We start from the raw sequence: 16,163 nt of genomic DNA, 5'->3' as shown, positions 1-16,163 counted from the left end.
TGATAAATGGGAATTAACTAAACCCAAAGTTAGGAAAGACCTCTATACTAAGGCCCAGTGGAAATCCAGGAATTCGACTCTTGTTCGTATATGTATTAAGTGTTTTTTCCTTTAGTCATCTTTATATGACTGTGATAGTCAGATTATAATGGGCATCATTTATGTGCATTTTTTAGAAGCTTTCTATATTTTCCAGAGCGAAGGAGTATGGGTCTTGCGGGTCCAATTTCCAGCACTGCCACACATTACCTGTTTGAGCTTGGGCAAGTCAGCTAATTCATCTGTGCCTCAGATCTCCATTGGCGATAATACACTTGCCTACCATCATCAGGTATTGTGAAGATAAATGTCACACACAGAAGCCTCATTGTTAGGGGCTATAGGAATACCAACCTAGCTAGCTATTTAGGCTACAATCCACTTGAGTAGATTCAGTAGAGGGATTTAAGAAAGGGGCTGGGATCGACAACAAAGTCTGATAACCACTGAACAAGTTCACTAGTCAGGGCAAGCTTCTCTGCACGGCAAATTGCCGGAAGCCTGAGCAAGAGGGACCCAACAGCAAAAGGGTAGTTCAAGTTCTAAACCGAGTCATGCCTTCGTCTCTGCTGGTCCTCTACAGAGGCACAAACCAAAACCAACCCACAAGCATAGCAGATTAAATGTAATTTTATATTCTTATTGCATGCTCATAATTACTATTACCTAAATGGAATCTTATTCAAACATTGCCAAAATAGACCCCACCCAAGACATTTATTAAATTCTTAAGAAATGTATTTTTTAATCTTTCACATTGCAAGAGATCCATTGCCTGTAACTGATTTTATTTGGAAAGAAATCACTCTTTCTGGGTTCTTTAGGATATTCATTTTGCATTACTCCCACAGCCTGTTGCTGTGGGTGGACAGATCACGTTTTCATGACCGAAGAATTAGATTTCCAGTATCTCTCAGATACTGAAGATTTAGTTCTTCAGTCAGGAAAATGTGACCTGACAGAGTCTTAGATGCATGCATATAGCATAGTTCTTGGAATTCTTAGTACTTATGTGATCATTGTAATTGAATACATTATGTTTTATTGCTGGAGAATATGCAGAGAACCACCACATTGCCCAACTCTAGCCTCTTGAACATCTGAGTAAGGCATAAGGATTATAGCTTTGAGGTATACCTCCTCCCACAATACTTCCTCAGCTTGGAGTTTTAAATTGCCAAGTAGTTATGGTATTTATCTTAACTTTGTTTCTTTTAAGGAGTCTTTATTCTTCTGTTGACATCTACTCAATGGTTCCTATTACAATGGCCAATGTGGACAGGCATATTCAGCCACTAGCTTCTTTACTTCCAATATGCACGTGATACCTCCTCAGTTCTGGGTATTACCAAAAAAACACCCCAGGATGCTACCAAAAAAAATAAAAAATTCACTCCAAGATACAAAATCCACAGAAATGAATTTTATTGGACTTGACTAAAAGATCCAATGTTTAACAATCCATATTTCTATTAACAGTGCAGTTGAAGATGTACACAAAGTAGTGCAAGAAACAATTTCCTGCCTGCAATAAAAGTAATGTTCAGGAAACAAGAGAATAAAAGGAACGGGAGTGCACAAAGCTTTAAGCTTTGATAAAAAATAAAAGCTTTTACAGCCAGATATTTTAAATACGATTTTAAACAGGTTTTCCTCGAGGATTCGTTCTGTGCTTTTGAGTTCATCTACAATTATAAAGAATTACAAACCATCAAAAAAGTTTCACAAGTACAAAGTTGACCGGATTTATTAAAAAAAAATGGAGGGAGAGAGAGAGAGAGAGAGAGACCATTACAAAATATTGTCCTTTTAATTTTAAACCATATTAATTCCACCCTTCTGTTTATTTCAGCTCTGAATATGGTTGGCAGCTGCAGATCTGGAATAAAATTATTAAGTGATATCAACCTGCTTAGAACCCACTTATTTTAAAAATCCATCTCTTTGTACTACAATTGTGTTTGCACAGTGGGTATCCCAGATGTTGCATTGATGTCTCCTTTATTTATCTTCAGTGTTTACTGGAATTTCCATTACTGAAATGTTCTGGGTAATTTAATCTAGCAATTGCATTGTCAATTTTTTGGGTTTTCTTAAAAATTTGTCCTTAATGAAATTCCAGGCACCACTGAAGCAAATGAAATACATATTACACATGCATATTTACAAGACATTCCACCAATATAATGGTACAGACAGACAAAGAATGCATAAATCCATGAGCCCCAATGAGCAAACATATCACTACAATATTCATTAAACTGTGACTGCCATTTTTATCCACACCATTTAGCATCTGTGGGAGCTAGTACATTTGGACAAGCACTCGGTCACAGGATCCAGAACCAGTAAAGAGGGATGAGATAATTTAAAGATGCTTGCAGAAAGATGGAAAAAAAAAAAAAAAAAGACATTTTGTTTGAACTTCTGATCCCCTGTGTCTCTATATACACCAAGTTCAAACCCCTGGTTGTGTTGCATCTACATCCTTGGAGGAATACTGAATCTCAAACATAATGCATTAATGTCCATGCACATACAAATGCTATTAAGCCTATTCCACAAGAGACTTCTTACCCACAGTACAAGATAAACAGCACAACATATTATTGATTAGTCCTTGTTAACTCCTACTCACCACTGTCTTCTCAGAATAAGTCATTTTCTTCGATAATGAGAATTTCTCATATTTATAAATTAATGATGTACCAAACAGCAAATATTAATATTGTCAGATGTATGCCCCTTAGTTCTTTATTGAACAGCCAGATCAATAACAAAAAATACAGCCCACTGAAATTCAGTCCTTCATTTTGACTGAGTAGTAACATTCAAACAGGAGGACAAAATGATTTTCTAAAGCTCTTATGTCAGTACCACAAGCCATGGACTAGCATTAATTTAGTGTAACAGCAAGAGCCATTTAACACTGAGTACCATCATTAATTTACAATGATACAAACATTTTGGAGAACTTGTAAATTAACTGGTTTCTCAGAAGGTACAGTTTCATTCTGGTAGCTTTTGGAACTATTTGGCAGAGGACAGCAAGCACCAAATACTGGTCAAAAGATATGGAACTATCTATCTTTCTAGACAGATTTTACATATTTATTCCACTGGCTAAAGTAAACATCTGCATTTTGATATGACAAGATAACAACATGGGCTTTCTGTGCCTATGGATTCCCAGAAGCAACAGAGGGAAATTAAATGAATAGCTGTGACCTGACACTCCACTGTGCTTTAAGACAGAGGTCTGGTGCAAATTCTTTTTTGCATAGGCAGGTCTTTCAGAAAAGACCTACTGCACCAGATTATAGAATAGTTTCTACAACACAATTTGTCAGAATAAATTAACGGTCTGTTCAGAAGTTTATCTCATTCTTGACTGAAGTTAGAAGAGTAAGAAACAAAATTAAAACAAAGTCAAATCATAGGGATAATCACAGAATACTCGAATATTCCATGCAGAATAAAACATACCAGAAATAAATCCTGTAGAAATAATTCTTCTAGTTCTACCTTAAAGAAAAAGCTATGAGCTGCTTGGCTATAAAGCTCTACCTTGTTTTTAAAGACATCAAGATTTTCAGAGAGATGTGTATCCTAAACAAAGATGCACTACTCTGATCTAGCTTGCTTTAATATAGTATAAATTTCACTCAGTGAATGAAAGTCTGACTTCTGCTCAAATGTAGTGACACCAATTGATAGAGGAGGAAAAAAAGATTGTTTCGAAACTTTTGCAATCTCTTTGGGAAAGAAGACAGAACTGAACATTAAAATACAAGAGACTTCTCAAATATGATAGCATTATTTCAGTTGTAGTAGGTAAAAGGAAGAATGTGGAGGAGCCAACTCTGCCACCACAAGTGATAGTGAAGTACAAGTCACTCGTTTTACAGATATTCATGTGGTTTGCATATAAACAGCTGATTGGCCAATCAGCGTCAGGGGTTTATGGATGAAATGATCATCTGAACAGCTACTTTATTTCTAATCCATGGAAAAGTTTTGCTGCCATAAGTAAGGCTACTAAAAGTGAAGTGGTCCATTAAAACAGAGACACTAGGTTTTCACTGTCAAAAGTTGATTAAACAGCTCATTAGCAGAAACAGGCTAAATCAGAATGCCAGTAATCAGAATGACACACCAGGCAAGACTCAGGAGCAAATCTGTAAATACACTGACAGCTGCCTAGTAGGTTTAAACATCTACATTTTCTCTAACATCCTGACCTGCTGAAGACAGTCAAGTAGCTTGAAGAGCAAGTTTTCTTAATCAGCCTCGAAGTATTGACCCTAAAAGTTCTTTAACTAGCAAGTGTCTTGAGAATGTCATGGGGAGAGACCACACCTTTTGGAAACCTGGGCAGACTCTCATTTTAATCTCTTTTCTGTAACAAGTGGAACAAGGTACTTCACAAGGTACAGCTGAAAAGGTGATAAAACCAGCAGTGTCACAGGTCACAATCAGAACCTTTTATATACAGTTCAGAGCAATTTAAAAAAATAGAGAAGTCCAAAATACCTCCAGAGAAAGTTCTAGTTTCCTGAAATGTCATGTATAAAAGTAGGCCACTCCAACTTGGCTTAAAAGAAGTCCATAGCGGTTGGTCTCTTCTTAGCTGGTGTTACAAATGATTTCTTCATCTGGGGTTCTCCTGTGGGTGCTCCAGGTGACTTCAGCACCCCATGGGGAGGCTTTTGTTCAGGGTTGAAAGCCACCCGGGAGGCTCCTTCTGGGCTCACTAAGATACTTTTGTCTGTCTTTTTAAATTCTGTCAAATAAAAGTTAAAGGACAAAGTTATTAGAGATCCAGACATTGAGAGATTTAGGCAGTTCCACAGTTCCCTGATTGCTCTGGCACTCAAATGAGTACCAAGGAAATCTGCCATTAATGCACGAGATCCAGGCTGTTAGCAAAAAATCAAAAACCTAAGATTTGCGGGGATGGGGTATGGAAGAGGTCAGCATGAATCTCCAGCTCCTGATGGTGCCTTATCGCTTTCTCTTTAGGTTGTGCTACCACCTTCAGCTGTAACCCATGGACTGACTGGTGGTATCCAGAGAGAACTGGCTGGCCATGTGGTGTAGCTCTCCTTGTTACCAGATCCTCTATCACATTAAAAGCCAGCTAAATACTTCCCTCCTATTCCTGCAGTTGCCAGTTATTTCACAATTGTAAGTGGGAGGCAAGGTGCCCACAAAACAATCTCTCTGTAAAGATGCAATTCAGACTGAGAGCCCTTGCTCTAGATTTCTTGCTAAACTTTACAACTTCTCTTGAAAGGAAGGAGGAGAACAAGCACTATTCATATTGTTTAAATCCCATAGTACTAGCAGTTGATCACCATTGCTGGCAGTAGGGTTTAAGATGGTTTATGAGCACACACACTTACTGTTGTAAAATATAGAGTCTGCTACTCCAGTGCTGAAATAATAAGATGTGGTCTACATCTAAGGGTATGTCTACACTACAGGATTATTTCGATTTTACATAAACCAGTTTTGTAAAACAGATTATATAAAGTCGAGTGCACATGGCCACACTAAGCACATTAATTCGGTGGTGTGCATCCATGTACTGAGGCTAGCGTCGATTTCTGGAACGTTGCACTGTGGGTAGCTATCCCATAGTTCCCGCAGTCTCCCCCGCCCACTGGAATTCTGGGTTGAGATCCCAATGCATGATGGTGCAAAAACAGTGTCGCGGGTGATTCTGGGTAAATGTCATCACTCATTCCCTTCCTCCGTGAAAGCAACGGCAGACAATCATTTCGCGCCCTTTTTTCGTGGATTGCCCTGGCAGATGCCATAGCATGGCAACAATGGAGCCCGTTTTGCCTTTTGTCACTGTCATTGTATGTGTACTGGATGCCACTGACAGAGGCGGTACTGCAGCACTACACAGCAGCATTCATTTGCCTTTGCAAGATAGCAGAGATGGCTACCAGTTCTGTACCATCTGCTGTGCCACTGTAAATTGGCAATGAGAAGACAGTTATCAGTCGTTCTGTACTGTCTGCTGCTATCATGGGTGCTCCTGGCTGACCTTCGCTGAGATCGGCTGGGGACGATATGTTGTATCTAAAAATAGAGCCAGTCCTGTCTAGAATATGGGGCAAGTGTGCTAGAGAACCAGTGTACTAGAGAGCACAGCCGGTTCGTGTCAGATCCCACAGAAATGACGAGCTGCATGCCATTCTAAGGGGTGCCCCTGCAACAATCCCACCCGTTGCTTCCCTGCTCCCCAACCCTCCTGGGCTACTGGCAAGTGCCCCTCATTTGTGTGATGATAATAATAAGGCAGGAATGAAACACTGACTTTTGTACTTGAGATAAAGTGAGGGGGAGCAGCCTCCATGCTGCTATAATAGTCCCAGGCAGGACATTAAACGGTGGGGGGATGACGAGCCAGCATCCCACTGCTAGAATAGTCCAGCAGTACCAGATCTTTTCTTACACATGAAGGGGAGGGGGCTGATGAGCTTCAGACCCCAGTTGCTATGATGAAGGACAGTTACCAGCCGTGCTGTTACCATCCTGCCTCGGGATGGACCGGGATCATTCACTATTTTTAACCCAGGCCCCGGCACGACGTCACCTGAGCCAGCAGGAGCACTCACAGCGATGACGACAAGGACAGTACCAGTCTTGCGGCACTGTAACCATCTGCCAGCCCGGGGAAAAGGGAAGGGGAGAGGATGCCTGCGATTCAGTCCGCAGCACTGCCGTCTACCAGCAGCACTGCAGCTGACATACGGGAATGACAAAAGTCAGAAAAACGAGCAATTACCTCCCTTCTCCCCCATGAGAGAAAGGGAAACGAGATATACCCGCATCCATCCCCCCGGAACAATGTGTTTGACCCTACAGGCATGGGGCTCAAGCCAAGAATGAAAATGCTTGTCCGAACTGCGGACTGTCGTAGCGATCCGCGTAGCTCCCTCCCCCCGCCTCCCCCCCCCTCCAGAGAAAACAAATCTCCTCAGTTTTGATTGCTTTGCTTGTCCGTACGGCTTGGGTCACACCCACGATCGTGGTGCTTGTGGACTCTAATCACAGCCTGGAGATTTTTGCAAATGCTTTGCATTTCGTCTTCTGTCAGAGGCGCGGTGAGTGAGAACAGTATTTGTCCCCATGACAGAATCAGATCCAGTATCTCCCGTACGGTCCATGCTGGACCTCTTTTTGGATTTGGGACTGCATCGCCACCTGTGCTGATCAGAGCTCCATGCTGGGCAAACAGGGAATTAAATTCAAAAGTTCGCAGGGCTTTTCCTGTCTACCTGGCCAGTGCATCCGAGTTCAGATTGCTTTCCAGAGCGGTCACAGTGGTGCACTGGGGCATACCGCCCAGAGGCCAATACCGTCGATTTGCGGTCACATTAACCCTAATCCAACATGGCAATACCGATTTCAGCGTACTCCTCTCATCGGGGAGAAGTACACAAACCGGTTTAAAGAGCCCTTTATATCGATATAAAGGGCCTTGTTGTGTGGACGGGTGCAGGGTTAAATCGGTTTAACGCTGCTAAATTCGGTTTAAACGCATAGTGTAGACCAGGCCTTAGATAGGAACAAAAGGTAAGAAAATGGATACCTTGTCTTATTACATTAGAAATCAATTTCAATTTTATATACATCAATATGTCCCCAAGAAAAGCATGAACATGTCAGAGTTCCTGTGTGGTGATATTTATTTGTTAAGATCATGGTCAGTAGAGGCAGCCAAAGTAAAACTGGAATTTTTCCGTAATAATGGTGATTCCCCTGCCATGGAGCATGGACCCTCAGTGTTTCACAGATGTTTCTGCTGGGAGGCAGAACAAAGCAGTGGGGAATTTGAAGACAAGGAGCTTCACAGAATCACAGAAATGTCAGACTGGACAGATCATCAATAGGTCAAATAGTCCAATCCTTCCGCAATGCAGAGGATTAAGTATTACCTAGACCAGGCCTGCACATCTCGTAAAGTGGCGAGGGTCACAGTACTCCAAAGAAAACAGCTGAGGGCTGAACACCCCCCTCAGTGCCGCCGAAACCCGCTCCTCCCCCACCCCCGCTAAAAACAGGACACACACACTCCTAGCGCCAGGGAGGAAAAGGGGGCAGTGTGAAAGGATTGGATGTGACTGTCCAACACACAAACACAGGGGCCAAGGGAGCCCGGGGGGAGAGGGATGCAGTGTGATAGGGGCCGAGGAGGGGGAAGGACCAGGTGCAACACACACACGTGTATCTCCCCCGGGGATTTCCTGGCTGCCCACAGATGGTTCAACGCCCCCCCAGCCCCATCACTACGGAGGCTGCCCTGGGACCAATCAGTGCAGTAGCCACCCCGCCCCCAACCGAGGGGGGGAGTTGGGGCAGAGGGTCTTGGCACAGTCCTTCCCCCCCACCCCCGGCTGCGGCTCGAGCCCAGGACAGGCACCCCTCCCCTCGCTTACCAGCTCTGCCTCGTGCCCAGTGCTTCCCACCTCAGCAGGCCCCGGAAGTGACGCACCCGCTGTATGCCAGGCAGGGGGAGCGGGAGATAGAGACACGTGTGGTTCTGGCCATTATGGCGGTTGGAGTGCGGTGCGCACGGGCTGTGAGGTGGGGCTCCCCCCTGGGCAGGGGGCAAACCCAGGGCCGGTGCAAGAATATTTTGCACCCTAGGCAAAACTTCCACCTTGCGCCCCCCACCCCTCTGCACATCAGTTCACTGAGGGGCAAATCCCAACAAGCCTTTAGACCCCATGGGCCAGCCTGCCCAGGGGCTGCTCCCCAGACCAGGTTGCCCCCTCCCCGCCCCCTGAACTCCCTTGGAGGGTGCACAGCCCCCCTGCAAGCCCTCCCCACCCCACCCATCCCCGCCTCGAGTCCACTCACTGGCTTTGCTGGAATTGGGCCGCTGCAGCAGCTTGGCAGGAAGGAGCTGCCTTCTGGAGGCACTGGAGAGCCAGAGTGTCCCGTTTGCAGCCGCAGTGAGCCCCAGCCATGAAGGAGCTGGCATGGTGCAGGGAGGCAGCAGCCCTGCAAAGGTGGTGGCGCGGCTAGCGGGGAGCAGCCATGCCCTTAGCCCCTCCTGTCCAGGCTGCGGCCCAGTGCCCCCCTTGGGGGGTCCTGCAAGCTGCAGCGAAGGCATGCGGGCACCGGCTCCCCATGCGCCCCCCGGATGCCCCCTCGCCGTGCTTGGGCTCTGCAGCTCTCAGGAGTCTGAGCCACCACTGCCGCTGCGCCTTTTGGAGCAGCCTCAGGGCCCCATGCCTCCGGTGGCTCACATGCCCAGGAGCCGCAAAGCCCAAGCGTGATGAAGGGGGGAGCCGCTGCCGAAATACCCCAAAGATGTGGAGCGGAAGGATCCCCGACACTGAATACTCAGAGCAGGAGCACTGCTGCGTAGGGCAGCAAAACCCCTGGTGCTGCTCCTGCTGACAGCCCCACTGTGTTGCTTGCCCGCAGGCTGCACAGTGAGCCCATGGGGGCCGCATGTTGTGCAGGCCTGACCTAGACCATCCCTGACAGGTGTTTGTCATTGGAGGTTTTTAAGAACAGATTTGACAGAGATTTCACGATCTCCCTAGGTAATTTGTTCCAGTGCTTAACTACCCTTACTGTTAGGAAATTGTTCCTAATGTTTAACCTAAATTTCCCCTGCTGCAATGTAAGCCCATTACGTCTTGTCCTGACCTCAGTGGAACAGGAGAACAATTTATCACCCTTCTCTTTAAAACTGCCTTTTATGAACTTGAACACTGTTGTTATATCCCCATCAGTCTTCTCCACTCCAAACTAAACAAACACAATTTTTTCAATCTTTCCTCAAAGTTCATGTTTTCTAGAACCTTTAATCATTTTTGTTGCTCTTCTCTGGACTTTCTCCGATTTGTCCACACTTTCCTGAAGCGTGGAGTCCAAAACTGGACACAGTACTCCAGATGAGGTCTTCTCAGTGCTGAGTAGAGTGGAAAAATTACTTGTCACGTCTTCTTTACAACACTCCTGCTAATATATCCCATAATCATTGATTTTTCTGCAACAATGTTACAGTGACAACTCATATTTAGTTTGTGATCCAATATAACCCCCAGATCCCTTTCTGCAGAACGCTCTCCTAAGAAATTTCCCATTTTGTATTTGTGCAACTGATTATTCCTCCCTAAGTGGAGTACTCCGCATTTGATCCTTATTGAATTTCATCCTTTTTCTCCAGTTTATCAATTTGAATTCTAACCTTGCTCTCCAAAACACTTGCAACTGCTTCTAGCTTGGTATTGTCTGCAAGCTTTATAAGTGTGCTCTCTATGCTATTATCCAAATAATTTAATATGGATACTGAACAGAACTGGACACAGGACAGATCCCTGGGGGACCCTACTTGATATGCCCCATCCAGCTTGACTGTGAACCATTGATAACTAATCTTTAAGAATGGCTTTCCAGCCAGTTGTCCACCCACCTTATAGTAGGATTGCGTAGGATATACCTCCTTAATTTAGGAGATCATATACAGCATCAAATGCCTTACTAAAGTCAACATATGTCACATCTACTGCTTCCCCATTACTGAAGGGGTAACAAGCCTAGTGAAAGAAGGCTATTAGATTGGTTTCACAAGATTTGTACTTGACAAATCCATGCTGACTGTTATTGATCACTTTATTATCTTCTAGGTGTTTACAAATGGATTGTTTGATTATTTTCTCCATTATCCTTCTGGGTTACCAAAATTAAGATGACTGGTCTATAATTCCCTGGATTATCCTTAGACCCCTTTTCATAGACAGGTACTATATTTTCCCTTTTCCAGTGCTCTGGGATCTCTTCCTTCCTCTACAATTAAAGGTAACAACTTATGGCTCAGAGATCTCTTCAGCCAGTGCTAAGATGTGTTTCATCAGCCCTTGCAGACCTGAAGATATCTAACTTGTCTAAGTAATTCTTAACTTAGTCTTTTCCTATTTTGTCAGATCCTACCACATTTACATTGATGTTCACTATGTTAGTGATCTGATCACTGGTCAACTTTTTGGTGAAAACATGAAAGACTCTTACAAAGCAGTACATGGAATGGCATGGATTTGAAACCACTCTACTATGGCATTACTGAATCCAGTGGATTCCATCCATTAGGGAATCAATGCAAATTCATGGAGTCAAGACAACTCCTTTGTCTCTGAACCAGAAGGTTACAGATTTCAGTCTGTTTCCTGGAATGCGACTTGGGTTCATAAACAATACCAAGATTGTGACAAAAAGACAAACTCCAGAAGCAGCATCCGCGAGGTTCCGCATCCATTTCTACATACTGTCTGTGTAGTTCTCACCTCCCTCCCCTTTCTTCCTTGCCCCCCTGCACCCCAAAAGACACATGGTGAAGGTATTCAGACACCTTAAACTCACCTGCAGTCATGTTCTTATTCAATCCAAAGGTGACTTTTTTGGAGCTGGAACACTGCAGCTTGTTTAACTACAGAATAAAATGAAGATGGCAAATAAAGATTGATTAGAGACAATATTATGTCTGTTTCCCTGCTGGAACTCTGAGGAGTCCCAGTTTCTTCCCTTGTTGTAGACGCCCTCCCCATCTTAAAGGCCTAGGCATAGCAGCCTTTGCTTAGCAGCCACCATCGTCATGGACAAGAAGGAAGGATATTTCTTAAAGTTGACTAGATAGCTTGCCAACAATCGAGAAGATTATCTTTCCTCCCAGATGTTAAGTACGCAGGCCTCACCGCACTCTTAGCCCACCAAGCTACGAGGGTGTTACAAAGCATAATTTTAATAGTGCTTAGAAAGATTGAGAGAAAGTTTAAGAGGCTTATATGGAAACAAGTTGGCGGTTTCAGAAGACCTCTTCTGTTATAAGCTTCCATGAAAAGAAAGAACTGCAAAACTCAGAGCCGATCTGTAAAAGCAATAATTATTTGTTCCTTTAGTATTCTCAAAATAATGTAAACCCTCAAAACTACACTTTAGACAAGAGGGATTTCTTTTAAACAATGAAAGATGTCACCATCCCAATTTGTCAGCCTTAGGAAATATGCCTGAATCAGCGTACACTACTCAAAGTGGTTTGTTTGGTTATTCTGTTTTTAAAAATTATTTTAAAACTGACTATTTTACAGGTGTCAAGAAGATTAGTGCAGTTTATTGGGAGTGAAGGGAGCAGGGGAGACTAAAGTGGTGGCAGAGTTTGGTTAGATGTGGACAGAGGCTTCACTTTCCACCTTACCCCCTGAAGAGGAAGACAATCACCAGCAAGAGCAAGCCAGATAGATGACGTTGCAAATGTGGGGATGATCATTCTGATCAACTCAGATGGCAGATAATCCAGACACATACAAGCAACAAGTTACATAATATTACTTTTGAAGAGTTTAAACTGCTCACATTGACAGCTTTGCGTGTGTGTGTGTGTGTGTGTGTGTGTGTGTGGAGGGGGGAGAAAATATACATGTATAGATTAATTCTTGAACGGACAATTAAAAACCCCATGGCAATCACAACTCTATCTGCTGAGGAGCTCCAGGCCAGTTTTCACTGAGGTTAGGGTTCCCAAACTTTTATCAAGTATGAACAGTGCTGAGAATTTGTCAGGAGCCTCAAGGCCACATCTAGTTTGCACAGGATGGATCAGACAACAGCAGCCCTTCCACAGTCATAGATGCTGCCCATGGTGTCTATAGATCCCAGCAAAACTAGACTGAGACACTGGTGTGATCCAGATGGGGTATCACAGGTTGAGACCCACATCTGGGCAAGCTGCCCTCGGTTTTCAGATGTGGGTGGCAATGAGCCAAGTCTCGTAGTTCCGGGAGCCATACTTAAGGCAACCCCCCAATTTTGGGGGACCAAATCAGGGTCACTTTACCTGCATGGAAGCTCTGGTTGAAGAGAGGCTGCCTTTGGCTTTCCTGAAGAACACTGGCTTTGGTAAAGTTGTTTTTTCAAATTTCACAAAGTCATTTCCTGTCTTTGCCTTCTTTTTCTTTAACGGCGTGAGAGTGCCACCAACCTCCTATGAGGGGAAAAATAAAACACAAGTTTACTCAGCGTGAGAAAGAGCAGCAGCTAACTGAGAAATAGAGGGTGCTAGGGTTAGTGCTAGCCATTTGCCAGTGGTGGCCATAGTTAAACAATGGTCACTCGTCATGAATGAATTCTAGTTAGCGGTCACTTGTTAGTCCCCTGGTTAACATTTGCCACCATTACAAAAATGCCTCACAAGTTTGCATGATTGGAAGTCTCGGTTCAAGAAAGCTCAGCGCTGGAATCGCAAGACTGTTGAATGGGAAGAGGAGGTGAATTGATGGAGTTCTGGAAGGTGAAGGGAACTTGAAAGATCCCTGTCAGGGTCCAGATAATGGCATCATTTTCAGGAGCACAAGGTTCCCCTACTCCCTTCTATGTCCATCTGGGAGCTCTGAAGCTTTCCCCTTTCTGTCTGTCACACTAGGGTCAAGGATTACATGGGATTGTTTAACTCTACTCCTTTAGCTGGACGGACAGAGGAGTGGACAGGATGCTACTGAGAAATACAAAGCATGCTTTCCTCTCTAGGGACTGAATATGCTAACAATACATTTTAGCCTGGGGAACATGAAAGCTACCAGGAACGAAACCAAAGTCTCTTGCAGAGCACTGGCCACTGAGTGGCTGCCCTCTCCTCATAGACAAACTGAGTAATGTTAGTTTAGATTATTTAAAAAATTTACAAATAAATAAAAGGAAGGGGAGATCAGAGGTGTCCCTTTCAACACAATCTGAATCTCATGGGCACTGGGACCAGAACTAATAAAATTAAGCTCCACTTCAAACAATGCAGAAGTCTTAGCTTCCCAATTTTAGCAGGCAAACTGTGAAGCAATTCTGAACATTTCTGGTTTTGCCCTTTCCTGTTCTTTTATGATGTACAGAGTTAGCTTCTTCTGATTCTCAAAATTTTTCTTGCTTGGGAAACCAAGACTCAAAACATCTCCATCTCCTCTCTGCTGGAAGCGGGGAAATTTGCAATTCGGGATTCAGCTTTGTGGGACATTCTTGAGTTCTAACCTTCTCTATCAAAGACAGAGAAGTGAGAACCTGATATTACACAATTTAAAACAAGATTTTAAAAAGGGGGAATCATCTTTGTACATTATAGAGGAGTGAAGCAGTATTTAGCTCTGCACCAGAGACAGGTTTAAAGATCCAATATTTTGCAAATTCTCCAATGGCAGAAATGTGAGCTTTGCAATTTGGAAATGCCAATTTCCAATACTATCACGAAGCATCATTCTTTGAACATACAGCCCTTTTAAAAAAAAAACAAAAAACGATCACAGTATTATGTCTAAAAAGCTCTGGAAACTTTCTAACAGTATCACATGTATGAGTTATTAGTCCTCCAAGGAATATACCATTAGTCCTTGTCTATACACAAATTTGCACAGGTTTAACTAAAGATGTGTATTAAAACTTGTTTAAATTGGTGTGTAACCAAGGCACACACGGTACTTAAGCAGCCTGGGTTTTAAGGCAGAGGAACAAAGAATGTGCATAAATGTTTGCAGAATACTTTCCTTTGAACCATGGCAAAGACAAAATGAATGGTGTGAGGGGCAAAACTTGGACTAAAATGTTTGAACTACATCAGTAAATGAAATGAAAATATACAACTTGTAAATACTTAATCATTTTCATTGAGGAAAAAACTCAGAATATTTCAAGGAAAAACTGCCAGGATTCCTGCAGTGTTGTCTAAGTCATAACCTGCAAAGTATTTTTGGACCCTAAATGCTTTCTAAATTCAGACTGCCTCCACTTACATCCTCTCTTGTGGGTAGGGGACAAAAACCAAAGTGACCATAAATTGTTGCAAGGAACTATTGTTGCTGCATCAGAGATAGACTCCTGGCCAAGAACAAGTTGAGCACAGCATTGAATGCAATGCCCTACTTCCAAGAATTTGGCCCATTCACACAAGTAGTCATGGAAGCACTACGAGCAATGAAAGTCCCCACCTTAGATTCAGATCCATGACACTGTTGGGTGATGAAATATACCCATGGGATCCTCCCAACTCCCTTAATTCCCAATTGATATTGTTATCCCTTGACAAGGGGAATTTAACACGTGTAAAAAAACATCCCATAGACCACTCGGCTCAAACTGAATTCAAACAAGCCTCACAGGCAAGAGAGAATAGAGCCCTCTGCTTACACTCTTTTTGCTTTTCTTGCATGCAGCCTCAAGAACTCCCTTCACTTCAACAGAGTTTATCACCTCCTTGATCTTCCTCTTCTTTTTCAGGGATGGTGGTTTCTGGTTTGAGATCCTGAGGCCATCTAAACTGCCCAACTTAGTTTTTTTCTTCAATTTGACTTTTTGGGGCAGTGTGGATTCAGAGTCCCCTTCTCCTGTAAGGCTATTCTGCAAGCTTTCCTGTTCTGACTGCAGAGCAGCCTGTTCAGATAAGCCATTGAGTAAGACAGTTCTCATTTTCTGTTTCTTTTTCACCATCTTGGTAGTAGTTACAGTGGCACAGTCACTGCCATCCCACAGGGCACTGGCATTAGCTGGTCCATTTTGAGATACAGGTTTTACATGAACCTTCTGCAGTTTTGTATTCTTTTTCTTGAGTTGTCTCCTTTCAGTCTGCATTACGTCAGTTCGAGCACCCTGTGCACAGTTGTCACCATCTCCTCCGCTGCCAGTTACACCAATTCCAGTCTCAGTTGCCTCTTTGTCTAGAGATTTGTTTTTTCTTTTTCTTTTACTAGTTTCTGGTGCTCTGCCCTTGTTGGGTTCTTTGGGTCCAACTGCATCAGGTTCCCCCTCTTCACTTCGTCCATTCGCTGTGCTGGAGTCTGCAATTTGACAGTCCCTCTTCTTCCACCTCTTCCTCTTCTTCTGGAGTCCTGATGCATCATCTTCCTCTGTACTTGATGCCTCTATTCCATCCTTCTCTGCAAGGAGGCAAAAATCAGAAGCAGCAACATTTAACCCAAATATAAAATGAAAAGATAACTGCAATAGAGGAGTTGCTTTCCTTACATCCCTAAATCTTTGCTGCACATACGGCCACTGAGAGTCCATATCATTTTTTCCAGGCCTATTAATGCTTTTCTTGCCTTTCTTCATGTTACTGC

The 16,163-nt window shown here is 43.5% G+C and overlaps 1 protein-coding gene across 2 annotated transcripts in view; it reads right to left on the bottom strand.

The window, feature by feature from the left end:
* Positions 1–1,447: 1,447 nt before the first annotated feature.
* RRP1B (ribosomal RNA processing 1B) overlaps positions 1,448–16,163 on the bottom strand; it is a 36,151-nt gene continuing 21,435 nt past the window's right edge. Inside the window, exons 13-16 of one of the 2 annotated variants that reach the window (XM_032790178.2) lie at positions 15,235–15,980; positions 12,905–13,051; positions 11,434–11,500; positions 1,448–4,822 (exon numbers count right to left, since the gene is read on the bottom strand). In XM_032790178.2, the coding sequence (XP_032646069.1) occupies positions 4,635–4,822; positions 11,434–11,500; positions 12,905–13,051; positions 15,235–15,980 (1,148 nt within the window). In that variant the 3' untranslated portion in view covers positions 1,448–4,634. Of the gene's footprint in view, positions 4,823–9,822; positions 9,986–11,433; positions 11,501–12,904; positions 13,052–15,234; positions 15,981–16,163 lie in introns of those variants that run through there. The other variant, XM_032790177.2, reaches the window with a different exon arrangement.

Source organism: Chelonoidis abingdonii, chromosome 1 (genome assembly GCF_003597395.2).
Source record: "Chelonoidis abingdonii isolate Lonesome George chromosome 1, CheloAbing_2.0, whole genome shotgun sequence".
Taxonomy (NCBI): domain Eukaryota; kingdom Metazoa; phylum Chordata; order Testudines; family Testudinidae; genus Chelonoidis; species Chelonoidis abingdonii.
This window is presented reverse-complemented; position numbering and strand designations above follow the sequence as displayed.